The 27,940-nt window shown below is 34.4% G+C and overlaps 3 protein-coding genes and 1 non-coding gene across 4 annotated transcripts; all 4 read left to right on the forward strand.

The window, feature by feature from the left end:
• The first annotated feature begins 484 nt into the window (after positions 1 to 484).
• LOC146896420 (uncharacterized) lies at positions 485 to 3,820 on the forward strand. Its single transcript, XM_085733268.1, has 4 exons — positions 485 to 960; positions 1,081 to 1,299; positions 1,395 to 1,751; positions 3,163 to 3,820. Exons 1-4 carry the CDS (start codon positions 538 to 540, stop codon positions 3,577 to 3,579), a joined length of 1,416 nt encoding a protein of 471 aa, XP_085589394.1. The 5' UTR covers positions 485 to 537; the 3' UTR covers positions 3,580 to 3,820.
• A 305-nt stretch (positions 3,821 to 4,125) lies between these two features.
• LOC146896421 (uncharacterized) lies at positions 4,126 to 7,803 on the forward strand. Its single transcript, XM_085733269.1, has 4 exons — positions 4,126 to 5,034; positions 5,142 to 5,381; positions 5,714 to 6,082; positions 6,930 to 7,803. Exons 1-4 carry the CDS (start codon positions 4,648 to 4,650, stop codon positions 7,344 to 7,346), a joined length of 1,413 nt encoding a protein of 470 aa, XP_085589395.1. The 5' UTR covers positions 4,126 to 4,647; the 3' UTR covers positions 7,347 to 7,803.
• Positions 7,804 to 16,237: 8,434 nt separating this feature from the next.
• Positions 16,238 to 20,021, forward strand: LOC146896422 (uncharacterized). Its single transcript, XM_085733270.1, has 4 exons — positions 16,238 to 16,684; positions 16,790 to 17,026; positions 17,517 to 17,855; positions 19,269 to 20,021. Exons 1-4 carry the CDS (start codon positions 16,292 to 16,294, stop codon positions 19,683 to 19,685), a joined length of 1,386 nt encoding a protein of 461 aa, XP_085589396.1. The 5' UTR covers positions 16,238 to 16,291; the 3' UTR covers positions 19,686 to 20,021.
• A 3,180-nt stretch (positions 20,022 to 23,201) lies between these two features.
• On the forward strand, positions 23,202 to 23,273 carry TRNAT-UGU (transfer RNA threonine (anticodon UGU)). Its single transcript has one exon. It is a non-coding gene; the product is annotated as a tRNA-Thr (tRNA).
• The last annotated feature ends 4,667 nt before the right edge of the window (positions 23,274 to 27,940 follow it).

Consider the following 27,940-nt stretch of genomic DNA (forward strand, 5'->3'; position numbering starts at 1 on the left):
AGAAAATTATTTAGTCCCATCATTTTTCATCACATAATTCTTTTCTCGGGTAAATTTTTCAATTTTTTTTTCATCATATAATTTATTTTGGTTAGTTCAAAAATAAAATTTCTGAGGTAAATACAAAGTTTTAAAGAAGACGATTAAAATGTTTTTAATCCTCATCGACAAGTTGACCGAGTCAGAGGCTTGACTTAACCATTTCGATAAGAATAATGATATATGTACAACCGTTTGGGACAACTTTGATGACAACTTTCATTTTATCTTTTTTTGTTGGTCCAAAACAATAGAAAGAGAAAAAGAAAAAGAAAGAATAAAAATATAACGTGAGTAAGAGAAAAGTTGTTAAAAAATTGTAATAAAGTGGTCGTACAAATATGATTTCTCTTTCGATAATGACCTTGGTGTAAATCATATCACGTCTCACATTGTTTGTTCAGGTACGACACATATATGAGACGGATAATAATGAGAATGGTATAAATTAAGCAAGATTCAAAAACCCCAGCTTGAAAATCGTCACTCTCACTCTCAATGTCTCCAAAACCAAAACCAAAACCAGAAGAAGTTCTGAGATTAAGGAACAAATTCGTAAGCTTTTTGATATGGCAATCAATACCCACAACTCTCATCTCTCTTCTCTATTTTACCATTATCCCCAAAACCTCATTTTCGTCTTTTCCCCCTTTCCTCTTTCTCCGACTCCTCTTCTCCGTTTCTATCTCCTTAATCGCTTCGCCTTCGCCACACCCCATTTTTCGTCCTCGTTTCCTTCTCTTTCTGGTCTTCACTGTGTTCTCCTGGTCCGCTTCGCTGCTTTGCCTTCTTGGGTTTAACCTTGACGATGATGTTGGAAGAAGAATTGTGTTCAGGGGTTTTATTGTTGGTGCCTTGTATGGGGTTCTTTACGTTCTTAACCGTCGTTGGGTTTACGTTTTGGATTTTCCCAGTGTTCAGGTTTAATTAATTAATTAATCAAATGGGTTTCTTAAAGTTTTAATTTTTTAATTTTAATTTTTTTTTTGTTATTCTGGAGCTGTAGAACTGATTTTGGTTACTTTGTTTGTTTGTGTGCAGCGTCCTCCTTTCTTGAATTATAAGATTAGGATTCCAAAGATTGTTGATGTAGCTTATAAGTTTTCCGTTGTTGGTTCCGTTTTTTCTGCTCTTGTTGCGATAATTATTCCCCACAAGTGCAGCATTGCATCATGGAACTTTGTAGCCGAGCAGATTCTGTTTTTTCTTGCTAACTTTGTTATCTTCTTCTCTTCCGAATCAACTCATGTTTTATATCGGGTTCGTTCGTGTTTCCTACTTATACAATGTTTATATTATTATTGGTACCATCATTTAGTATAACATTTAGAATTGTATTATGCTTAATATGATAGGCTTTATATACCAAGAGATCCGTATTTGCTCCCCCAAAAGGATCAGCATTTGCGGTAACAAATCCAAGCGAGCTCCTCCTTTCAGCTCTCGAGGAGAGTAATCCAACATCTCTTCTTCGATATCATGCTTATCTCGATCTCTGTATGGTTTCCGAGAACAATGCTGATGCTTGGCGGCGTGCAGCATTTTTCGAAGAAACCGGTGAGACTTACAGAAGGGTAATTGCTGTGTGCTTAAGGCCTCTGGAACAACTTGCCTCAAGATTAGCTGAGGACTTGGGGAATTCTGCCGACAAACCTACAAATCTATCCTCCCCAACAGATGTGAAGCACATAGAAGAACTGGATTACTTCCAGGTACATGTATAACTCTATTATTTGTAGATTGTTTATTTTCTGCTAAGAAATCATTTATTTTTTCCGTATAACTTGAAAGCTTTAAGATTTTGGGTGGTCACACTAAACTTTTAAACTCAACTGTAACAAAATCTCTGAAACAGTGTCTTCTAGACCTTACTGTTTGATTTGAAGTTTTCACTTTGCATATGATATTTGTGAAATTTATTTTAAATTTGTGGAGCCAAAATGGTCTGGATGGAAAATGCAGAGAAACATGCTATGATATAAAAAAAAGAAATAGAATGCACATTCAAATCTGAATCTTCGAAGACTCAAAACACTACAAAATTCTAGTTTTTATACAATGGTACCCGTGGAAATGGATAGTTTAATGCTGTTCTTGTATCAAAATTAAAAGTGACAAAACTCAAGTTTTTAACACCCTGAAACCTCATCTTGTGTTTGTTTAAAACTTAAGTTCCTGCATTGAAAACAGGGTGTCTGCATACTGACTGAAGTGAGCTTTGAAGTTTTTTCACATGGTTGAAATTATAGGATTGGATGAATTATAAAAACGATAACTTGATATAATACATTTAAGTAATGAGACTCTAACCAACTACGATGTTGTGCTGACATGATATGCTAAGCCAATACTCTTATTTATATACTATGTGTTTAGTCAATATCAAGCTTAGTATAACTTGTACAGTTCATCTATGTAACAATCCTAGACAATAATATGTCTTACTATATATTGAATTTTCTGTGTTACACCCATAGAAAATGTAAAATCGCCCCTGCAATCAATCGTCGTATGGTTGATACTTGATATATCAGCATCCCTCTTCACGTGTAAATAAATGTAAAACTAGACAAATATTTTGAACTGTTTACACAGCAAAAGCTCTCATCCTTCACTGAGAAAATGATGACAAATGTTGCTGCATGCACAGATAATGCAATTCCTGAATGTGGTTACACATATCGAGGGAAAGACCAGCCCGTGAAACATGAATTGCCACTGCCACCTTTTACATTACAAATTATAAAACCAATGGTGACAGAAAATCACTTGTCCATTGCCTTTGACAAGAATCCTTGTAGACTTGTAGTATTTGGGTCTGTTTAGATGGACTTATTTGAGTTTATCTACTGGCATAAACACTTGTGAGACTGTTTGGGAAAGCTTATGACATGTCCATTAGTTGTTGAGCTTATTTCCACATGTGCTCTCCAAGATAGCTTGTGAAAAAAACTTATAACTTATGAAAAAGTTCAACTTTATTTGACCTTTTGTTTTAAAAATAGCTCATATATAAACACTTATATGCTAAAAGCTTAATCTATAAGCTCTCAATCAAGTTGTTTATCAAAATAAGACCTTTGTATGCGAGTTAAAAAAAAATTTATTTGCTTTTCAATGCAGCCATATGCTTGGTGTTCGAGGATTGTTGCCTCACTGACTGCCCGTTCACGCAAAGAAGATAAGTTTGGGGTTGCTCGGCTTTCTGGGAGTAACGCTGCTGTGGTTTCAATCCTGTTATCATGCCTTCTTGCTGTTGAGAATTTCATGGGAAAGAAAACAAACCTGCAATCACCAAATCAGTTGGGATCTGCTGTTAAAAAAGAAAATGGGCCAGTGAATTCAAAAGCTTATGCTATTGCTGATGTTCTTAAGACATCAATCTACCAAATAGTATCTGCATTCCATGATGAGATGTTGTCTGATACTAAATCAAGTCTTCTGGAGAAGGACTGGATCACAAGCAAGAAATCACTTTTTGGTACTCGCGAGATGCTTATTCAAAAATTACGTCTTTTCCTTGTTTTTCAGGCTACCTAGATGGTACATTGTTACGTGGTTTGGTTGCTACTTAACTGGACTAAACAACATGCTTGTAAGAGGCTATACAAATTGGATGTATTCAAGTAGAGTTGATAATTATATAGTTGGTAGGGATAGAAGGAAAAGGTTCTCAATTTTGTTGTTAGAAATTTGAGATGGATATTAATCTGTAGTGATTATGTGGAACATACTTGCATATGCAGGTGAGTTATCTATCGGATTTTCTTTTTCTTCAGAATATTTAGGTGCTTCTCTGAAAGGAGACGTTTTTTTAAAAGATAGAATTGTCTCTGAAAGGATCCATTGAAAGGAGACGTTAAGCTTGTCCAAGAAGAGAGTCACATTCTAAGTTTTGTTTTCGCCTGCGACTTGATCATTACAGTAACTAATAAAATCTCAGATGTTTATTTTTTTTTTTTCAAATCTAAAATGATTTAGAAAATTGATGTGTCTACCTATAGATTTTGGTATGAAATTTATCCTTGATCGTGTCACTGTCACCATCTTGTATCATATATCATTTTCAGGGCACCCTTGGCTAGTAGTATGATCATATTGTATGCTTTTGGTAGATGCAGTTTATGATAGGATTCCATAAGTGTGTGAGGGATAGTGGGAACAATTTAATTATTTTTTTAAATTATGGACAATATATATTTTGTCTTGTGGCCAAATTTATAAACTGTTACTTTTAACAGTGCACACCAAAAATCTTTTCCTTCATCTTCATTCATGGATTTTTGCAATTCTCCTACAAACTGGTTCAATTAGCATGGTCGTTTATATGTTTTCTCCAATTTTCATTATTTCTTCATCTCTTCAATTCTCCTCATCGTTTTTATTTTCTGCATTTTATCATTCAAGTTTTTTGACATTCTATAAAATTTAACTTGGTGCATATGAATTTGGAGCATAAAGTGTTTGTTTATGAGCCAGAGACTCGACTAACCATTTATTTCCATAATAATGGTGAAAATATATCACGTCGTCTCATGTATGTTCAGATACTGCACATATATAAATTAAGCAAGCATAGCTGATTCAAAATCGTCACCACCACTCTCAATGTCTTCAAAACCAGAAATTCTCTCAACCAACAAATTATTCCTAAGCTTTTTGATATGGCAATCAATACCCTCAACTATCATCTTCCTTCTCTACTTTTCCATTATCCCCAACACCTCCTTTTCGTCTTTTCCCCTTTTCCTCTTTTCCCAATTCATCTTCTCTGTTTCTATCTCCTTAATCCCTCCACCTTTTGGTCCTCGTAAAATCAACCTCTCCCTCGCTTTCCTTCTCTTTGTCCCCATCACCGCATTCTCCTGGTCCGTTGCGGCGCTTTCTCTCTTTGGAAGAGTTGGGTTTAGGGGTTTTCTTGTTGGTGCCTTCTATGGGGCTATTTACGTTCTTAACCGTCGTTGGCTTTGGGTTTTTGAGTTTCCCATTATTCAGGTTAATTACTTAAGCTTTTTAATCAAATCAAATGGGTTTCCTTAAAGTTTTAATTTTGATTCTCGAGGAGTTGTAGAATTGATTTTGACATGTTTGTTTGTATGCAGCTGCATCCTTTCTTCATTTTTAAGAGGCAGATTCCTTTTGCTGCTAAACATGTTTGTAAGCTTTCCATTATTGGTTTCTTTTTATCTGCTATTTTATCGATGATTATTCATCACCCTTTCAAGTACAACATTGCAAACAACATTGCAACTTGGGAGGAGTTTGTAGCCGAGCAGATTTTGTTTTTGGTTGCTACTTTTGCTATCTTCTTATGTTGGGAATTGACTCATACTTTACATCGGGTTCGTGTTCCTACTTACACAATGTTTAATTCTTCATTCGTATTTTTCACGCTTCAAATGTTGTTAAATTTTGGTAGCATAATTTAGCATAAAATTTAGGATGTGTTACTTGAATTGTTGTTCTCAATGTGCATGTTACCGTATCTGTGCATTGTATTATGCTTAAGCACGAATGGCTGAAAAGAGTGCAACTCGGCATGGTTACACATTTGTAACAACTGAGTTAATCTATCTCAAGTCTTAACAATGCAAAATGAACCCCTTTTCTATATGTGTCAGTCCTCAGAAGACAGCATTCTTACATATTAATATTGGTCAAATATGATACATAGGTATTACATACCAAGAGATTCGTATTTGCTCCCCCAAAAGGATCAGCAGCCGTGGAGAAAAATCCAAGTGAGCTCCTCCTTTCAGTTCTGGAGAAGAGTAATCCAACATCTCTTCTTCGATATCATGCTTATCTTGATCTCTGTATGGTCTCTGAGAACAATGTTGACACTTGGCGCCGTGCGGCATTTTTCGAAGAAGCCGGTGAGACTTACAAAAGGGTAATTGCTGTGTGCTTGAGGCCTTTGGAACAACTTGCCTCAAGATTAGGTGAGGACTTGGGGAATTCTGCCGGCAAACCTACAAATCTATCAAAACAGTTATCCTCCCCAACAGATGTGAAGCACATAGAAGAACTGGATAACTTCCAGGTACATGTACAATTCTATTATTTGTAGATTGTTTATTTTCTGCTAAGAAATTATTTATTTTTTCTGTATAACTTGAAAGCTTTGATATTTTGGGTGGCAACACTAAATTTTTAAACTTAACTTGTACAGTTCATCTATGTAACAATCCTAGACAATAATATGTCCGAAAATATATTGAATTTTCTGTGTTACACCCATAGAAAATGTAAAATCACCCATGCAACCAATCGTTGTATGGTTGATACTTGATATATCAGCCATCCCTCTTCACGTGTAAATAAAAGTAAAACTAGACAAAGATTTTGAACTGTTTCCACAGCAAAAGCTCTCATCCTTCACTGAGAAAATGATGACAAATGTTGCTGCATGTACAGATAATGCAATTCCTAAATGTGGTTGCACATATCGAGGGAAAGACCAGCCCGTGAAACATGAATTGCCACTGCCACCTTTTACATTACAAATTATAAAACCAATGGTGACAGAAAATCACTTGTCCATTGCCTTTGACAAGAGTCCTTGTAGACTTGTAGTATTTGGGTCTGTTTAGATGGACTTATTTGAGTTTATCTACTGGCATAGACACTTGTGAGACTGTTTGGGAAAGCTTATGACATGTCCATTAGTTGTTGAGTTTATTTCCACATGCGCTCTCCAAGATAGCTTGTGAAAAAAACTTCTAACTTATGAAAAAGTTCAACTTTATTTGACCTTTTGTTATAAAAATAGCTTATATATAAACACTTATATGCTAAAAGCTTAATCTATAAGCTCTCAATCAAGTTGTTTATCAAAACAAGACCTTTGTATGCGAGTTAAAAAAGCTTTTATTTGCTTTTGCATGCAGCCATATGCTTGGTGTTCGAGGATTGTTGCCTCACTGACTGCCCGTTCACGCAAAGAAGATAAGTTTTGGGTTGCTCAGCTTTCTGGGAGTAACGCTGCCGTGGTTTCGACCCTGATATCATGCCTTCTTGCTGTTGAGAATTTCACGGGAAAGAAAACAAACCTGCAATCACCAAATCAGTTAGGATCTGCTGTTAAAAGAGAAAATGGGCCAGTGAATTCAAAAGCTTATGCTATTGCTGATGTTCTCAAGACATCAATCTACCAAATGGTATCTGCATTCCATGATGAGATGTTGTCTGGTACTAAATCAAGTCGTCTGGAGAAGGACTGGATCACATGCAAGAAACCACTTTTCGGTACTCGCGAGATGCTTATTCAAAAATTACGTCTTTTCATTGTTTTTCAGGCTACCTAGATGTTACATTGTGATGTGGTTTGGCTGCTACTTGACTGGACTAAATAACATGCTTGTAAGAGGCTATACAAATTGGATGTTGTCAAGTAGAGTTGATAATTATATAGATGGAAGGGATAGAGGGAAAAGGTTCTCAATTTTGTTGTTAGAAATTTGAGATGGATACTAATCTGTAGTGATTATGTTGAACATACTTGCATTGGCAGTGAATGATTATAAGATGTGTCTTTTTTACGTGCTTCTCTGAAAGGAGATGTTTTTTTTTTAAAAGATAGAACTGTGTCAGTATTATAGGATCCAAGTAAATGTTTAAAAGTTAAATATAAGCTTGAGAAATGTCTACTTTTCTGTCCTTTTCACGAATATGATCTAATGATAGAATTGTATTGCTACTTCGGGTTAAGCTTGTATAAGAAGAGAGGCACATTCTAAGTTTTGTTTCCTTACGTTTAAACTATCTACTTGATTTGTTTATCTGGTTGGTTTCTTAGTATCTGTTTGTTACAGCGGTGGAAGAGGCCTGTACCCACGTTTTGGCAAAAGCTACAATTTTAAGCTTCCTAAAAATCACGGTGGGTTAGCATTGGGAAGTGGTATTTATGCTCCCACCACTATACCAAACAGGCTATTAATGTCCTAGTGTGATGGTTCTGTGGTGACAAAATTATTTTGAAAGAATTGATTTTCTAGTTTTATTTTGAATGAACTACTTTTCTAAAATTTATTTTCAATGAATTGATTTTCTAAAGTTGATGTTCCTGGTGTGTATTTCTTGAATGAATTGGTTCTGTGATTCACTTCATCATTGAATACTTGAATGAATTTCAAATTATTAGCTGTGTCGACGTGTCAGTGTCCGTGTCGTGTCCGGTGTCCATGTCCGTATCCGTGCTTAATAGTAGGTAGAATTTGACAGAACTTGATGCCTATCGTATATATTTCTTTCACCTTGTAATACACTATTTATTTCATTTGAAACAAGAAACCATAAGCTGTGGTTATTTGATGATGATGATAAATTTCAACAGAAGACAACTAATTGAAAGCCACAAACACAAATTTAATTTGATGACGATGATAAAAATAATAGCATGTAGTATATAAGAAACAAAGGATAAACCAAGCAATGGCACATGGAAAATATTTATTATTTGTTTGACAACATTTATCAAATTCGCAGAACACCTCAAATTTCTACGGCGCATCAAGATAGACCTGTGTGGAAACTTGAGAAAAACAGAATCTATTCCGTTCATAGCGCATACAGGAGTATCATGGAAAAGGATGTAAATTCTCATCAGCACCAGAATGATGGTAATTGGAAGCCAATTTGGCGCAACAAAATACCTCCACGGATTAAGAACTGTTATGAAATGTGTAAAATGAATATTCTCATTTCTCATAAATGTGAAAGAGTTTACAAGAGGTATTTATAGGAAGAAAGTAAAGTATAATCATCCTATGAACAAGCTAATCCAAGTACAAACTCAATTGTAAAACTAGTTAACTTCAGACTCTAGTGATCAGAAGCTGTAACTTCAAACTCTAGTGATCAGAAGCTGTAACTTCAGACTCTGGTGATCAGAAGCTATGTAACTGCATTATTGTCTTCCTCCTTATTCTCTAATAGTCCCCCACAAGCTGAGACATGGTAAATGTCAAGCATTCCCAGCTTGGACAATAAAATGTGAAATGGTTGAGGAAGAAGTGGTTTAGTGAAGAAATCTGCCAATTGATCTTTGGAAGAAACTGGTAGCAACTTCATGATTCCTGCTTGCAATTTTTCCCTAACCAAGTGACAGTCTATCTCAAGGTGCAGTGCAAGTATCAGAGGAAAAATAGGTCCAGTTAGTGGTTATGGACAAAGGGTTGGATGGATAGGGTAAATTGTGTTCATGAAATTGAACATGTCTAGATATATGAATCTCCCTTGAGTGAATATCTAAAAGAACTGAACCTTTGAAACCAATAGAGTAACCCAGAAAAACACATTTTCTGGCTCTAGCAGATAGTTTGGATATGTGTGTTTGAAAGTAGAGGAGTAGCATAAAGAACCAAAAACTTTGAATGACTCAATATCGGGGAGTTTATTATGAAGAATGTGGTATGGTGATTTGTTGTGGAGATTTGGGGAAGTGACTCTGTTGATGATAAAGGTAGCATGCAAAAGGGCATATGACCAGTATGGAGCAGGTAGTTTGGATTGATATAAAAGAGCTCTACCTACATTGAGGATGTGTTGATGCTTCCTCTCAACCCTACCATTCTGTTGGGGGGTCTCAACACGCATAGAAAGAATGAAGTAAAAATTCAGGCCCATTGTGTGACCTGATGGCTTTAGGGGTTATATGAAACTGGTTTTCAACAAGAGAAATGAAGTTTTTAACATGTTGAGAAACTTCAGACTTAGATTTTAAAAGCACAATCCAAACGTATCTACTGAAATCATCAAGAATAGTAAGAAAATATCTATGATTATGAATAGAAGGAGTGGAAATGGGACCCCAAATATCAAAATGCAGAAGCTCAAAATTTCTGGAAGCTACAGATACACTAGAAGGAAAAGACAACTTCTTTTGTTTGGCAAAATGACATATATCACATGTGGCATTGTGATCAAAAGTGAGAGTGGGATACAATTGAGACATATGAATGAGTCTTTTGGGTGAAACATGCCCTAATCTAAAGTGCCACAATGCAGATGAAGGTATGGTTAAATTGGTATGGGTGGAAATGTGATTAACAGACAAACTATTGCACAAAGGCTTATTAAAAGAATCTAAATCTAATCTATATAGACCTTCAATCTGTTCACCCAAACCAATCATCTTCTGGGAGTGAAGATCCTGTAACAAACACTTTTTGTCATGAAAGTTGGCATGGCAATTCAAAGACTCACATATTTTAGAGATAAAGATCAAGTTCATAGTGAATGATGATGAATACAAGACATTTTCAAGATAAAATTGAGGTGAAAAATGGATAGTGCCAGCATATTGAACTAAAATTGAGGTTCCATTGGGCAAATTAACAGGTTTAGGATAAATTTTGTGATAAGATGTGAACCAGTGTGCAGAGGAAGTGATATGTTCATTGGCTCCTGAATCTAAAATCCATATATCAGACTTAGCAGAAATAGAACAAGAGAATATGGATAATATACCTGACAAGGGAGAAGAGCTAATTTGATTGGCACTGGCAGAAGGTGTGGATGATGAAGGCAACAAATTCACTTGCTGAAGCAAACTTACAGGCTGATCATACTTCTCTTGTGAGATATTGGCACTGAATGAAGATGCTTCATTGCAACTTCCTGATGGTGCTTCATTTGTTTCAAAACTACTTGAAGCATTAACAGAAGGAGTTTGTCATTGAAAATTATTTGGATATCCATGCTTGGCATAGAAATAATCCACAGTATGATTGCTTCTTCCACAAAAGGTGCACAAGCGTGGAGGCCTTGAACTAGATGAATGACCTCTCCCTCTGCCTCTGCTAGATGAATAATCTGATTTGTTACGAGAATCAGATGCATTGATCAAAGAAATGGATTCAACAATGCTTGGAGATGCTGAATTATTGTTGCTTTCTTCATGAATCACCAAAGCATAAACTCTATTGATAGTAGGAAGAGGATCCATCATGAGGATCTGAGTTTTAATAACTCCAAATTTATCATTCAATCCAGTGAGAAACTGGATGATTTGATCTTTTTGTCTGTAATTACGTGCTTCTCTCATAGCAGCACAACGACAAGGATGAGGACAAGTACAATGATGCATAGACCTATGAGAATTCAGCTCCTCCCATAGAGTACGCATCTCTGTGAAGTATGATAGGGCCAAACCGCAAGTGCACGGCCTATCGAAGTAATAGTAGTAAGTAGAGTATCGTTCCGCTAGGGAGTTGGTCAATCTAATTAACTTTTAGAAAATGATTAGAGGAGAAAGAAATAAGAAGTTGGAGAGTGCAGTTTTTGAAAGTAAATAACAATAATATTAAAAAGCCTCGGGATCATTGGTTCATCATAATAACGAATCTTTTCACAAGCAAGCCTTAAACTTATAATTATACGTTAATCTTAATTACTAAGGACAAGTTTCTCTTTAGCATAGCACAACTCCTCTCGAAGTCAGTGAGTGTATCCCTCCAACAACCACACCTATTCTCATGGGTGATTGCCTTTGGGACCCTTGAAGATCGAAACTTTATGTGTCGCAAGGTTTGCTAGACTATTCTCATGTTTCGCAAACCTTGTCTAAATTCACTTGCTCGAATATCAAAGCTCCGCGTTCGCTTTATGAATTGATATCTGTGATGATGAATTAACCATTATCAAACCCTCCGCGTTCGCTTCCACAGTTTGATAATAATTAATTCATGTTAAAATGGTGAATTTAGATTAGGAATTAAGGTAACAAATAATTAGGGTTTAAGGCTTGGCTTGATCCGGATTACGTCATTAGACTTATCCAACGATCCCAAGACAAAGAAGTCTACTCACTCATGTTCATCGTAGACATGGGGGAAGAAGAGAGAATGCGATAAAAGTAAATTGCAAAGAAGAAAGTAAATAAAGTAAAGAACTTTTATTGAAATAAAGACTTGAAATATTCAAAGTAAAGGTGAATGTTTATGGTGGAGAGCTACTCTATTTATAGCTTTACAATTGACTTAAAAACTAAGCAACTAAAAGGATAAAACGGTAAAGCTGCAACAGGGTAACTTGGGCCCGAAGAAAAAGCAGCAAAAGTGAATCTGGGGACGGGCACGACCGTGCCGCATGGCCGTGCCAAGCTTCTGAGTATGGGGGAACATATTTTTGTCCCGTATCTTCGTATTCTTGCGCTGTATTTGCTCCAGTCCTCTTTCTTTCGCTCCAAGGCACCTTCCACCATATATTCGTTCCTAAAATAAAATAAAAGACAATTTAAAGTAAAATATTCTAAAAGGAAATAAAATGCAATAAAATAAAATCAAATCTTAAATAAAACTAAACTAAATAATGCATTAAATTAGACTATTCTATGACTCATCAAAGTACTCTAAAATAGATTTTGAACCTTGTTTCAGGCTATTGATATTGGAACGAAGTGTAGCAATTCGAATCCTATCAGCTTTTGCAAAACGACCCTTAAGATCTAACCACGCATCAATCGCGGTTTCATGAAAAACCAAAGTCTGAGCAATTGGCGGAGAAACAGAGTTGATGATCCATGACTGTATGAGATGATTGCACCGTTCCCAGGAACTACGATTCAAATCCTCTTCATCAGGAACTTCCATGGAACCATCAACAAACTTCAATTTGTTTTTCGCGCCTAAAGCTCGAATCATGGAGCGACTCCATGAGAGATAATTGGATCCATCCAAGAGAGGGGTAATCTGAACAGAATTCGGACCTTCGCTTGGATGCACATAGAACACAGATTCAGTATCAACTTGATTTTGGCGAGGCATGATTGAAACGAGACGAGACGAGATCAAAGCAAGAAAATGCAAAGAAATAGCAAGGATTCACGAAGGAATCAAAGAATATGCAGAAAAAGGTTGCAGAAAATCAATGGCGAAAGGTTGAAGATGAAGAAGAAAAGTTGTTGTAACTAACTTTGTAACAAACTCTCTGCATGAGGATGAAAGAGAGAAAGGCTCTAGATACCATGTTATGAAATGTGTAAAATGAATATTCTCATTTCTCATAAATGTGAAAGAGTTTACAAGAGGTATTTATAGGAAGAAAGTAAAGTATAATAATCCTATGAACAAGCTAATCCAAGTACAAACTCAATTGTAAAACTAGTTAACTTCAGACTCTAGTGATCAGAAGCTGTAACTTCAGACTCTAGTGATCAGAAGCTGTAACTTCAGACTCTGGTGATCAGAAGTTGCAACTTCAGACTCTGGTGATCAGAAGCTATGTAACTGCATTATTGTCTTCCTCCTTATTCTCTAATAAGAACTTTCTTTGGCGCTTCCAACAAGGGTTCGACTGCAGGCTAACAGAGTCAATTGTACTCAACAGTGTCCGTTCTGCAATGACCACGAAGACAACATGCACACATTATTTCTATGAGGCAAAAGTACCCAATGTTGGCAGCGGCTGGGTCTTCGTCAAGACATAACTGTTGCGATTTTGAATTCAGGTGATATCTCCTCTATTATTTTTGCAATTCTGCATCGTTCAAAGCCTTCACAACAACCAATCATTAGCACTCTAATGTCGTGCATTTGGAAAAATAAAAATAAAAAAGTTTGGAATGATACCTCAAACACGTGCCATGTTATCTGTGATAGAGCCATGGCGTTGTTATCAAGTTGGAAGAATGCTCAGGAGGTAAAACAAACACCAAGTGTATCTCATGCGGTCAGGCAGGTTGAGAAATTGGTTAAACCATCCCCATGCAGGTACAAGTGTGATGTTGACACTTCATTTTCTGAAGCCCTGGATAGAGTGGGAATAAGAATATGTACCAAAGATGGAGAATAAGCTTTTTTGTTGGCCCGGACCGAATGGATTTCCCCTCTTCTTGATATTGATGTTGGAGAGACGCTTGGGCGGTTAAAGGCTATGGAATGGGCAAAAGAGTTACAACTATGGAACATGTATTTCGTAGTGGACTCCAAGACGATTGTAGACAACATATATGGGAAGCAGATCGGTGTATCAGAATATAATGAAATAATTAGTAAATGTGCTTACCTGCTTTGTATTGATCTTATGAACTCTAATGTTAAGTTTATTAGGAGACAGTCATGGATTAGCTAGGGCGACTCCATCGAAAGCTAGTTTCCGTATTTATTCTCATATCCCAAAATGTATTGAATCTATTATCATAAATGAGATGCATTAAGTTTGTTGTTGTCAAAAAAAAAAAGAAACAAAGGATGGGAGTGAGGGAGGTCCCCCAAAACACATTCTCACATTCTTGAGTCTGAGACTGAGAGTGCGTATGAGGGATGGGAGCTAGGCTGCCTCTCCCATTATGAGAAATTGATTTCTTCTTTAATTGACAATTATTTTATTTTTAAGGAATTGCTTTTTTTTTTATTTATTATTTTTCTCATTTTTCATCACACATTTCTTTTCTCTCTTAATTTTTCTCATGTTAGACACAAAGTTTTAAAGAAGACGATTAATATATTTTTAACCCCACCAACAGCTTGGATGAGTCAGAGTCTCGACCTAATCATTTCGATAATTGGTGAAAATCATATCACGTCGTCTCATGTTGTTGTTCAAGGTGTTCAAAACCGAACCAACCCAATAGAAAAACCGTAAACCGAACCAACCCAAACCGAAACCGTAAAAAACCGCATTTGGTTCGGATGCAATCAGATCATTTTCTTGCTCAACCGCATGGTTTGGTTTGGTTTGCAGTTTTCACTTTACCAACCGAACCAAACCAAACCAAACCGCAACATAAGAAAATTTTTAATTAAACATATTTCACCTAGATTAATAATCATAGAAATTCAATGGAAACTTTTATAGAGTGACATATTTTTTTTCTCTTGTTAGATTCCTTCTTTGCTTTTTATTTAAAAAACATATTTATGTGCTACTTGAAATTTTAGAGAATGATAAAATCTTAGTTTTTTGCATTTCTTACAAAATAGGATTACGTTTTTTCCATATTTTTAACTTGGTCTATGTCATTACCAAAAAAAAAAGACATTACCAAAAAATATTTTGGTCTATGTTGTTGGAAACATTTTAAAATGAAAATGAAATCGTAATATTTGATGAAATTTAAAACATTGCTGAAAATATGTTGTGTTTCAACTTTTTAATTTTATTTTAAGAGGAAATTGCACTCACCTCCCTTAAGGTTTATTAAAATGGCACTAACACCCCCCTCTAGTTTTAAAATGAACACTAACCTCCCTTAAGTTTTCAACAAATAGACAAACACCTCCCTTCTTAGTTAACACCGTTAAATTGTCCGTTAACTTTTTTTTTTATATAAAAAAATCATGCATGTGTAATCCTGTAACTTCCATATTCTTTTATTTTTTTTATAATGTAACTTCCATATGCTTGTCATCACATCATATATCTTTTTTTTTTCCACCAACTAGTTTTTTTTTTCTTTTTGATGATACAATCAACTTGTATCTTACTCTATTTTTTTATAATGTGTCGTTTGTTTTTTGCAATAAAATCATTCTCATTTTTTTTAAAAATTGAAGGTCTACATAAACTCATTTTTATACATATGATAATTCTTCATATGATGGCACTCATATGATGAAAAAATATATATATTTAAACACAAATGAGTATGAAACAGAAACCAGTGTAATCAATAATGGTGAAAGTAAACAACACACCAAGAAACGATGCCACGATAAGGAAACAGTGATACAAAGACGATCAAAAGCATAAAAAAAAAAAGAACAGTGAACTTAAACAACACACCAGAAACCAGACAAAACTATGCCGCAATAACCGTTGAGAGAGACAAACACAGCGATAGAGAGAATGCACATAAACAGTTGTCAGTCGTGAGTAATGAAGGAGGATGATCAGATTCAAAGATACAAGTGAGGGTAAAGATGAACAACTATGGAGAGAAGACAAAATGTTTCAATTAGAATCGCATGATTTTTTGGCGGTTTTGAGATAAAGGAAACGCAAAGGTCGTAGACCTAATTATGCTGATTTCTAACGGAGAGTTAACAGAGTGTAACAGAGGGGATGTATATGATGGTTTTGAAAATAGAGGGGAGGTTTGTTGTATTTAGCCATAACTTAAGGGAGGTTGTTATAATTTGCCCTTATTTTAATGTTGGAAACAAAAAATTTACCCTCAAAATCGAACTAAACCGTACTGCGAACACCCCTATTTCAGGTACCACACATACATCACGGATAATAATCAGAAGGGTATAAATAAAGCAAGATTCAAAAAACCCCAACTTGAAAATCCTCAGTGTCACTCCCAATGTCTCCAAAACCAGAAGAAGTTGTGAGATTAAGGAACAAATTATTCCTAAGCTTTTTGATATGGCAATCAATACCCTCAACTATCATCTTCCTTCTCTGCTTTTCCATTATCCCCAACACCTCATTTTCGTCTTTTCCCCTTTTCCTCTTTTCCCAATTCATCTTCTCCGTTTCTATCTCCTTAATCCCTCCACCTTTTGGTCCTCGTAAAATCAACCTCTCCCTCGCTTTCCTTCTCTTTGTCCCCATCACCGCGTTCTCCTGGTCCGTTGCGGCGCTTTCTCTCTTTGGAAGAGTTGGGTTTAGGGGTTTTCTTGTTGGTGCCTTCTATGGGGTGATTTACGTTCTTGACCGTCGTTGGCTTTGGGTTTTTGAGTTTCCCATTACTCAGGTTAATTAATTAAGCTTTTTAATCAAATGGGTTTCCTTAAAGTTTTAATTTTGATTATTCTGGAGGAGTTGTAGAATTGATTTTGACATGTTTGTTTGTATGCAGTGTCATCCTTTCTTCATCTTTAAGAGGCGGATTCCTTTTGCTGCTAAACAAGCTTATAAGCTTTCCATTGTTGCTTTTATTTCTGCTATTTTATGGATGATTATTCATCACCCTTTCAAGTACAAGTACAACACTGCAACTTGGGAATGGGAGGAGTTTGTAGCCGAGCAGATTGTGTTTTTGGTTGCTACTTTTGCTATCTTCTTCTGTTGGGAATTGAATCATACTTTACATCGGGTTTGTGTTCCTACTTACACAATGTTTAATTCTTCATTCCTATTTGAAATGATGTTGTAATCTCGTAATATGTTAGTTTGCCAAGTACTACATCTTTATTCGGTTGAAGTTTGTTGTGTTTGTCATTACTCATTCATAGGTTGTATTTGTATGTTGTCATACATCAGTCATGTTGTGCTTGATCATGAACAACAATTCAGCCATTGGTGCATGATTTAATATAATATTTAGGATGTGTTACTTGAATTGTTGTTCTAAACGTGCATGTTACCCTGTCTGTGCATTGTATTATGCTTATGCACAAATGGCCGAAAAATGTTCAACCCGGCATGGTTACACATTTGTAACTTAAAATAAGAAATAATTTTGAAACAACTGAGTTAATCTATACAATGCATAATGAACCCCTTTTATATGTGTATCAGTCCTCAGAAGACAGCATTCTTACATATTAACTTGAGTCTCTATATTGGTCAAATATGATACATAGGTATTACATACCAAGAGATTCGTATTTGCTCCCCCAAAAGGATCAGCAGCCGCAGAGAAAAATCCAAGTGAGCTCCTCCTTTCAGTTCTAGAGGAGAGTAATCCAACATCTCTTCTTCGATATCATGCTTATCTTGATCTCTGTATGGTTTCCGAGAACAATGTTGACGCTTGGCGGCGTGCGGCATTTTTTGAAGAAACCGGTGAGACTTACAAAAGGGTAATTGCTGTGTGCTTGAGGCCTTTGGAACAACTTGCCTCAAGATTAGGCAAGGACTTGGGGAATTCAGCCGACAAACCTACAAATGTGAAGCACATAGAAGAACTGGATAACTTCCAGGTACATGTATAACTCTATTATTTGTAGATTGTTTATTTTCTGCTAAGAAATCATTTATTTTTTCCGTATAACTTGAAAGCTTTAAGATTTTGGGTGGTCACACTAAATTTTTAAACTTGACTGTAACAAAATCTCTGAAACAGTGTCTTCTAGACCTTACTGTTTGATTTGAAGTTTTCACTTTGCATATGATATTTGTGAAATTTATTTTAAATTTGTGGAGCCAAAATGGTCTGGATGGATGATGCAGAGAAACATGCTATGATATAAAAAAGAAATAGAATGCACATTCAAATCAGAATCTTCGAAGACTCAAAACACTACAAAATTCTAGTTTTTATTCAATGGTACCCGTGGAAATGGATAGTATAATGTTGTTCTTGTATCAAAATTCAAAATTGACAAAACTCAAGTTTTTAACACCCTGAAACCTCATCTTGTTTTTGTTTAAAACACAAGTTCCTGCATTGAAAACAGGGTGTCTGCATATTGAATGAAGTGAGCTTTGAAGTTTTTTCACATGGTTGAAATTATAGGATTGGATGCATTATAAAAAGGATAACTTGATCTAATACATTTAAGTAATGAGACTCTAACCAACTATGATGTTGTGCTGACATGATATACTAACCCAATACTCTTATTTATAAACTAATATGTGTTTAGTCAATATCAAGCTTAGTAAAACTTGTATAGTTCATCTATGTAACAATCCTAGACAATAATATGTCTTACTATATATTGAATTTTCTGTGTTACACCCAAAGAAAATGTAAAATCGCCCCTGCAATCAATCGTCGTATGGTTGATACTTGATATATCAGCATCCCTCTTCACGTGTAAATAAAAGTAAAACTAGACAAAGATTTTGAACTGTTTCCACAGCAAAAGCTCTCATCCTTCACTGAGAAAATGATGACAAATGTTGCTGCATGTACAGATAATGCAATTCCTAAATGTGGTTGCACATATCGAGGGAAAGACCAGCCCGTGAAACATGAATTGCCACTGCCACCTTTTACATTACAAATTATAAAACCAATGGTGACAGAAAATCACTTGTCCATTGCCTTTGACAAGAGTCCTTGTAGACTTGTAGTATTTGGGTCTGTTTAGATGGACTTATTTGAGTTTATCTACTGGCATAAACACTTGTGAGACTGTTTGGGAAAGCTTATGACATGTCCATTAGTTGTTGAGTTTATTTCCACATGCGCTCTCCAAGATAGCTTGTGAAAAAAACTTCTAACTTATGAAAAAGTTCAACTTTATTTGACCTTTTGTTATAAAAATAGCTTATATATAAACACTTATATGCTAAAAGCTTAATCTATAAGCTCTCAATCAAGTTGTTTATCAAAACAAGACCTTTGTATGCGAGTTAAAAAAGCTTTTATTTGCTTTTGCATGCAGCCATATGCTTGGTGTTCGAGGATTGTTGCCTCACTGACTGCCCGTTCACGCAAAGAAGATAAGTTTTGGGTTGCTCAGCTTTCTGGGAGTAACGCTGCCGTGGTTTCGACCCTGATATCATGCCTTCTTGCTGTTGAGAATTTCACGGGAAAGAAAACAAACCTGCAATCACCAAATCAGTTGGGATCTGCTGTTAAAAGAGAAAATGGGCCAGTGAATTCAAAAGCTTATGCTATTGCTGATGTTCTCAAGACATCAATCTACCAAATGGTATCTGCATTCCATGATGAGATGTTGTCTGGTACTAAATCAAGTCGTCTGGAGAAGGACTGGATCACATGCAAGAAACCACTTTTCGGTACTCGCGAGATGCTTATTCAAAAATTACGTCTTTTCATTGTTTTTCAGGCTACCTAGATGTTACATTGTGATGTGGTTTGGCTGCTACTTGACTGGACTAAATAACATGCTTGTAAGAGGCTATACAAATTGGATGTTGTCAAGTAGAGTTGATAATTATATAGATGGAAGGGATAGAGGGAAAAGGTTCTCAATTTTGTTGTTAGAAATTTGAGATGGATACTAATCTGTAGTGATTATGTTGAACATACTTGCATTGGCAGTGAATGATTATAAGATGTGTCTTTTTTACGTGCTTCTCTGAAAGGAGATGTTTTTTTTTTAAAAGATAGAACTGTGTCAGTATTATAGGATCCAAGTAAATGTTTAAAAGTTAAATATAAGCTTGAGAAATGTCTACTTTTCTGTCCTTTTCACGAATATGATCTAATGATAGAATTGTATTGCTACTTCGGGTTAAGCTTGTATAAGAAGAGAGGCACATTCTAAGTTTTGTTTCCTTACGTTTAAACTATCTACTTGATTTGTTTATCTGGTTGGTTTCTTAAGTTCCTAGTGTGATGGTTCTGTGGTGACAAAATTACTTTGAAAGAATTGATTTTCTAGTTTTATTTTGAATGAACTACTTTTCTAAAATTTATTTTGAATGAATTGATTTTCTAAAGTTGATGTTCCTGGTGTGTATTTCTTGAAGAATTGGTTCTGTGATTCACTTCATCATTGAATACTTGTTATTTCTCAATTCTCAAACTCTTTGCTCTCTCTGCGAGGGCTATTCAGGAACCTACTTGTTATTTCTCAGTTCTCAAACTACTTTTGGTACTCATGGCTTTGTTTGTTGGAGATAACAAGTTTTGTTGACAACTTTGTTGAGAAACACCTCTTTATAATGAGATTCTTGTTGGTTTCCAGTTTCCACACTCTCCAATTCTCTCGTCTCTTTACTTACTATCACTTTACAACCTCCTGTTAATCGTGGTCTAGTGCAAATTGTGGTTGGTATGGCCCTTTCATGTATGCTAGGAATGTGTCTTATTGGTGCTTATGTTACAAATTATATTGTGGCACCATGAACAACAGATTTATAGTTGTCCGGAGATGCTAATAGAGTTGTGTCGGTGGCAAGATTCTTCAACACATCCTAGAGACATTTGTCTGGACACATTGAAGTGTATTTCAATAGTTAACTCCTTGTTTAATCAGATGGAAGAACTTTTTTATTTGAGTTAAAATTCCTAAATTGCACTTTTTTATTTGAGTTAAAATTCCTAAATCAGATGGAATCCCTCTGTGCCCGTTTGTCCACTTTTTTTATTGTGCAAGTATTTGAATCCCTCCGTGCCCGTTTGTCCACTTCTTTTATTGTGCAATACTACAATCCTTTTATTTTGATCCTTGTAATAAGATAAATGTAAATGTTTTTGGGGAGCTAGAAAATTATTGTGAAAGGTTATGTTCTGATAGTCTTGGATTTTCTTGGTAAGCAATGATTCTTCCTTGGAAAAATAATCTTGTGAGGTCACTGCTATTTTAATACCTTTTTACTTGAAGCTAGTTTGTATCATGAAAGTAATGATGCTAACCTAACTAACTTAAGTTGGATAGTTGAGAGCTTACTCTATATTATTTCCTTTTGTCGTGAATGCTGTTGTAGTGTGTGTGACAATTGAGGTGTCAACCATTCTATAAAAAATGGCTAAAATGATCTTGTTAAGAAAAAATTGTATACTATCTTCTTGAGACATTGAAAATTATATAGATAAATAAAAAATCAGCACAGATTTATAGAATGAGTCCTTCAGAAGCAGAAATAATACATTAACCTTCTTTGTGTTATATATACAACAAAACCAACACCAAGTGTAGCTACTTGTTATTAAGCAGAAAATAACTAAAACATGAAGAGACAGAAAAAGAAAAGTAAAAAAATCTTTCTCTATATTACAAACTATCAGCAACTATTGTGTTTCTTCTGCATTAGTGTATTCCTAGATTTTGCATTCTCTTAATAAGTCACATAGAAGAAGAAGCATTTCATTATCTCCACTCTTCCATGCTCTCTACTTTCTCCTCATGATTATTTTGTCATTGGCATCAAGGATGCTCACTATTTGTCTTGTGCTTAGCTTGGTTTTAATTTTGGGCTTAAATGAGTGCATGCACAATTCCTATTCTTATCAATCTGATCAATTCTTTGTAATTTTACTCTCCATTGAGTCCTATATTTGATAATTGCTCTAATGTTTTTTTTTATTAAAAGTAACTTCAGAATTGACTCTACTTGAAGTTAAGATTTATATACACAAATAACTTTACTTAAAACTCACTTTTAGTAAGAATCAATTTTACCAAAGTAATTCACTCAAAATCAATTCTTATCATCATCACCAAACCAACCTTTTATCTCTTATTATGATCGTTATATTAGTAGTTCTTGTTTGTAACCAAAAATAATAATTGATCTAGTAGTAACTATATACATTTTGTTTTTGTTAAAAAGACAGAAAAAAAACTATTATTACATCAAAATAGGTGCATGAAGTCTTACGATCGTCAAACTCGAGTTTTTAAGTAAACTTGTTTTGTTTAGATGAATTCGACGGGTAAACTCGTTAATATATACATAACATATATATTTATATAATACTATAAATTCATCAATAATCCAAAGAAACTTGTCTAATACTTAATCTCATATTTGTCGGCGACTTTTTTTTGTTGTGGTGGTCGGGGTTTGAACCTCGGTCCTTGTATATATTATGTATTGTCCATACTAACTGAGTTAAGCTCACGAGGACATATTTGTCGGCGACTAACAAAATAATCATTTTTATGTGTAAACAAATGTAAATTATATTTATATATATATATATATATATATATTTTTAAAGATTGAGTTAAATATGTTTTTAGTCCTTGTAAAACAGTATTCCTACAAAAATCCTATTTTTTTTTTTTTTGTGAATTGATTATCCTCTGTGCGCAACAACTACATATACTAATATTTTGAGTCGGGTAAGACCTCTATTGGTGCAAAGCTCTCCCAAGATTTAACACAGTTACATGTTGATTCGAATCCAAAACATTTGGTTAAAGTGGAAGAGATCATTTATCATCTCATTCAAGTGTTTATTGGTCTACAAAAATTGTATTCAATTTCAGTCTTCATTTTCCTTTTATAAAGACTAAATGAAATGACTAAAGTACTAATTTTTTTTTCTTTTATAAAATGTATCAAATCTATAAAATCAAATTGAATCAAGATTATATATTGTATGAAACAAATTTTTTAAAAAATATTATTGCATTTCTCTTTCAAAAAAAAAATATTATTGCATTTCGATGCATTCTTATCATCATTCATTCATGCATTTTTAATCGCAATTCTGAAAAAATATGATGTGACAATCGTTTTTTGTTAATTTTTTTTTTCTTTCGAAGCATACTTGTTAATTTACTGTTGTATTACTTGTTGTATTATTGACTTGGACCGTTTACTTAATTTTTTCTTAGTTTGTTGTTTATTATAGTATTTTGGATTAATCTTTTTTTCTTTGGGTTCATAAACAAGTTGCCCTTATAGCTTAGTGGTAGAGCGTCAGTCTTGTAAACTGAAGGTCCGTAGTTCGATCCTGCGTGAGGGCAATTGATTTCTTTTTGTTGCCAACCCTACTTAGTGGGTTCATAAACAAGTGGCCCTTAAAGCTTAGTGGTTTCAGCTTTCAAGGACAAATGGTTAAGGAAAAAGTTCACATTAACATTGTTGCCATTGGCCATGTCGACTCTGCACCGGTCACTTGATCTACAAGCTTAGACGTATCGACAAGCATGTCATTGAGAGGTATTGAGAAGCGTTCATTCAAGTATGCATGGGTGCTCTGGAAGTTTGAGACGACCAAGTACGATTGCACTGTTATTGATGCCCCCGAACACGGAATTCATTATGAACATTATCACCTGCTGATTGTGCTGTTCTTACCTTTTTTTTTTTTTGAATCAGAGCTGTTGTTATCATTGATTCCACAACCGGCGGTTTTGAAGCCAGTATTTCCAAAGATCGTAGACCCGTGAACATGCTCTCCTTGCTTTCACTATTTCTGGACTAAGTTACATGTTTTTCAGATTAAGTGTCAAGCTTGCACCGTCGTCTCACAGCTTTTGTTCTCAGAACTGGGTTCTGCATCGACGGTGGCAGGGCTTTTTCTTTTTCTTTTTCATGTTTATGCTTTAATTACTGTGTTATGTGAAAATTAATTCAATTTTGTAAGCAGCTACATTGCTGATTCGGTTTAGTAATATCGACTCTATTTTTGTAATTTTAGTCTATGGTGCTAATTTTAAATTGGAGCATTTATCGGCATGTTAATTTTTCGTCAGCATAGAATGTAACGTACGTGTAGTGTTTATGTGTTAATTTCATCGCGCTTGGAATGGATTATGTGTCATACCTGTTCTCTGATTTGTATTATGTTTGTTATTGCTGTTTTTATGTATTTGGTTGGAAAACTAATTATTATATTTATTATATTAAAAAGTGTGCAAACTCAAATGAAACACCTAAAATAAGACGAATGAAGTATTTGTCTCGTGCATTGTCTTAATTTTTTGTTTGAATGAGTACATGCAATTCCTAATCATAAGAATCTCATCAATTCTTTGTGTTTATTCTTATATCTGTTTATTGCTCTAATGGTGTTTTTCTTGATTATCTCAAATACATGAACCTTTTTTATTTATTTATTAAAAGTAACTCAGGTAGCGTAAAGTACACAACAATATGTTCAGTAGTAAGTTCAATCAGCACAACACCAAAACCATGAACATCAACAATGGTTGTTACCTCTCAAGAAAGTTCCATAGATACACAAATATATAATCCTAATGACTCTATGACTTGGAGGGCTTCTGGCATTTATGGTTTTCCGGGAAAGGGTAACAAACCTCTTGTTTACATGACTAACCCTTGTCTCCATTGGCTTTTATTTGGAGATTCCAATATTATTATTCTTTCCAACACTAAAAAAGTTGGTGGAAACCTGTATGATATTGCTAACCTAATGACCTTGATTTATAAGTTGGATAGTTGAGAGCTTACACTATATTATATCCTTCTGAAGCTTCTCAGACAAAAAAAAAAACATTTTTCCATGCTCTCTTAATGTATTTTTGTACTAAAAGTAACTTTGGTTGTCAGGGCCGGCCTTAGGCATAGACCAGGGGACGGCCTAGAGCCCATGCTGGCAGGGACCCCAAAAAAAAAAATTAAGTTGGAGGTATATATAAAATATTTGGTTTATGTGGGTACATATAGCAAAGTTCATCGAAATGCCCCAAACGTTGATATGATAAAAGGTTGAGCTGAAATCTGTTAATGTTTGTGGCCCTTCAAATTCTGAAGCACTATTTAGATTACAAATTTAACTGACTTAGAGACACTTTTACTTCGTCTAATAATCAAGAGGTTCCCACCAACATACAATGTAGATAGAATGAATTTCTAGGAAGCTCATATTGGAGTATCATATGTTCCCTCAAGCTAAAGTCCAACACCTTCCTAAGTATGCCTCTGATCACAATCCTATTTTCCTTGACAATAACCCTTATATTTATGGTACTGTGCACAAAACTAGGACTAAAAAGGTCGACCAAATTTGGCTTAAAGAGGACCAAAACAATAAAATTTTAAAGATATTTGTTCCTATGAATCTCTTCATCTTTGGAGTCTAAAGACTTTCGGCAGTGTCCCTAGCAGGATTAAAAAGCTACAATATCAAGCAAGTGATCTTCATCTTAAGATCCAAAACCAAAGAGGTGAAGTCAACGTGCTAAGCTTTATGGTTGTGATAAGAGTACACAATCATTTCACCATAAAATTAGTCAAAAAAACAAATACAACATAATTGATAAGCTCATGAATGCTACTTGCAATTTCAATGCGAACGAACATCAAGTCTACCCTATAATGAGAAAGAACATTTGGAAGAAGCTACCAATACGGTATATGGAAGAATATGCAGATATGAGGGGGGAGCTAGTATTACAATTTCAAAAAGTCAAACAAATTGTTATAAAAATATAAAGTCAAAAGAATAATGCTAGCGACATTCATTTTAACACTATTTTATGTGAGACTCGTTCTCGTGCGACCCTCCCAATACTACCACATAGTTAGGGTTAGATTAACTATCTATTATATTCTACTAAAGAAGACATCAACAAGATGGATTTAGTCGGTTATTGGATTGAATATCTAGTTAAAAAAAAAAAAAAACAGCAAATTTATATTTTACATGATATAAAGTTTGTTTCTAACCATATTATAATTTTTTTTTATCACGTAACCGTATTATAATTGATAACGCAATTTTAACTTTTGAAAGCTTTTATGTTATGCAATGTATTAACGGTAAAAGGAAGTTTTGTTGGCTTGAAAATTATTACGTTCAATCCAATGTTTATGATCCTATAAAATGATATTTTTTTCAAGGTATTCTTCGTCTATAACTAATATGAAAATAAATGTCCATCGAATTTACCATTTTGCCCCTTGGAGGGGCATTTTGGTAAATTAATTATTGAAAGTTTTTTTTAGGGTTGGCCTATGAATTTCCATTTTTGCCCCTAATCAATTTTTTAAATTATTTTCTAATTTTTATATTTTAATAACTTTTAATTATTTTCCAATTTTTATATTTTTAGCTATTTTTCAATTTTTCCTCCCAAATTCAGTTGCTTCTACATTGCCGTTGTGGGAGATTAAGGAATCGTTTGACCCGACTTTTTTAAAACTTCTCTACATTTTTAAGGAGAAGTTAGGCCGAATACAATATCAATTAAGTACTTACTAAAAAATGTACTTTTTTTGAAAGCATAAAATTGAATGGAATGAGCTTTGACCAGAAGCTGTTGAATGTTACTAAAAAATTACTTCTCGACAATTTATTTCACAAGCACCTCTTTTCAACTCACGCTGGGAACCTTTTCTTTATTTTTTAATATTATATTTTAATATGTTTTTTTTCTTCCATTTAACTTTATTTTTTTTAACCGTTCCATTAATTTTTTAAGGAGGTTCCATTTAATTTTATTACCTTTTTTTCAAAGGAATTTTATTATCTTTTTATCACTTATATATTTAATTTCAATATCGTTTAATCATCACAATCTCACAAATATTTTTATTCACGTTGTCATTTAATGATCCCAAATATTTTTTATCGTTTAATATACGATTGATGTCCTTTAGTTAAAAGCTTCAGATCTATGTAGTTTAATCACTCTAATACTTTAGGCAACTGTTTGGCCCATTGCATTGCTAAATTTGCCATCAAATCTGGATGGGGTGTAAATAGAAGATATACTAAAACCTTCACATACTTCATTTATTTGGGCCTAATTGGGCCTTAAACTCTCTTTCCTAATATATTTGGTTTTTGGTTCTAAAGGTTGCTTTATAGACCCCTCAAGTTACTTTTCCTTTGAAAAAAGCCAATCATGAGACAACTTCGATAAAAAAAGACCAATCAAAAAGTATCTTTCAATAAGTTTTTGTCATCGAACGTTCCGATAACTTAAGAGGTTTTTGAGCAAATAACCGTTTGTAGAGCAATTTTTATCCGTTGTTTTTTTTCCGAAAGACTATCCGTCGGTTTTTATGAAAAAAAATACAAGTATTCTAATATTGTTATGACAACATTTGGCATTTGCCATATAAAATCTTAGATATTGATGCTCTCAACAAAAAAAAAGTCATAGATATTGATGTGATTTAACTGGTTAACATAAATCTCATCTAGTCACTATCTACCCAAAAACTTATAAATCTCATAGTATATTATATATAGTCAAACCAAATCAAAGTTTGTGACAATACCTAATACACAATTTTAAATTTCTTATTAGGTGTAATTGGCAAACTTCTAATAAACTAAGTTTCCGTTGACTGTGGAAACTGGAAATTCACCTAATTCTTGGACGATAAGCTATACGTCTTACGTATGTAAATTCCTGTTTGCGGATAAAACACAAAAAGACAAGAGAAAATCTTTTAGTATTATTTTTGGACAAAATAAAAGAATTAAGTTAAGAACTTGCTTACCTAATTTGTTGAAGAATAGTATAACTTTCTTTGTAAATGATGTTTAAAGTTTAAACCTTAAAATTCTACCTACTCAAGCGTGGGATATTATTTTTATTTTGTGGTGGCCGAGCTTTAAACCCGGACATTGTTCATACCAACTGAGTTAAGTTCACGAGAACGTGAGATATTATCTACTTCCCCAATATTCACCATATATTTCTCTAATAAAAAT

The sequence above is a fragment of the Medicago sativa genome, chromosome 8 (genome assembly GCF_051527215.1).
Source record: "Medicago sativa cultivar Bolivia chromosome 8, Bolivia_mono, whole genome shotgun sequence".
NCBI lineage: Eukaryota > Viridiplantae > Streptophyta > Magnoliopsida > Fabales > Fabaceae > Medicago > Medicago sativa.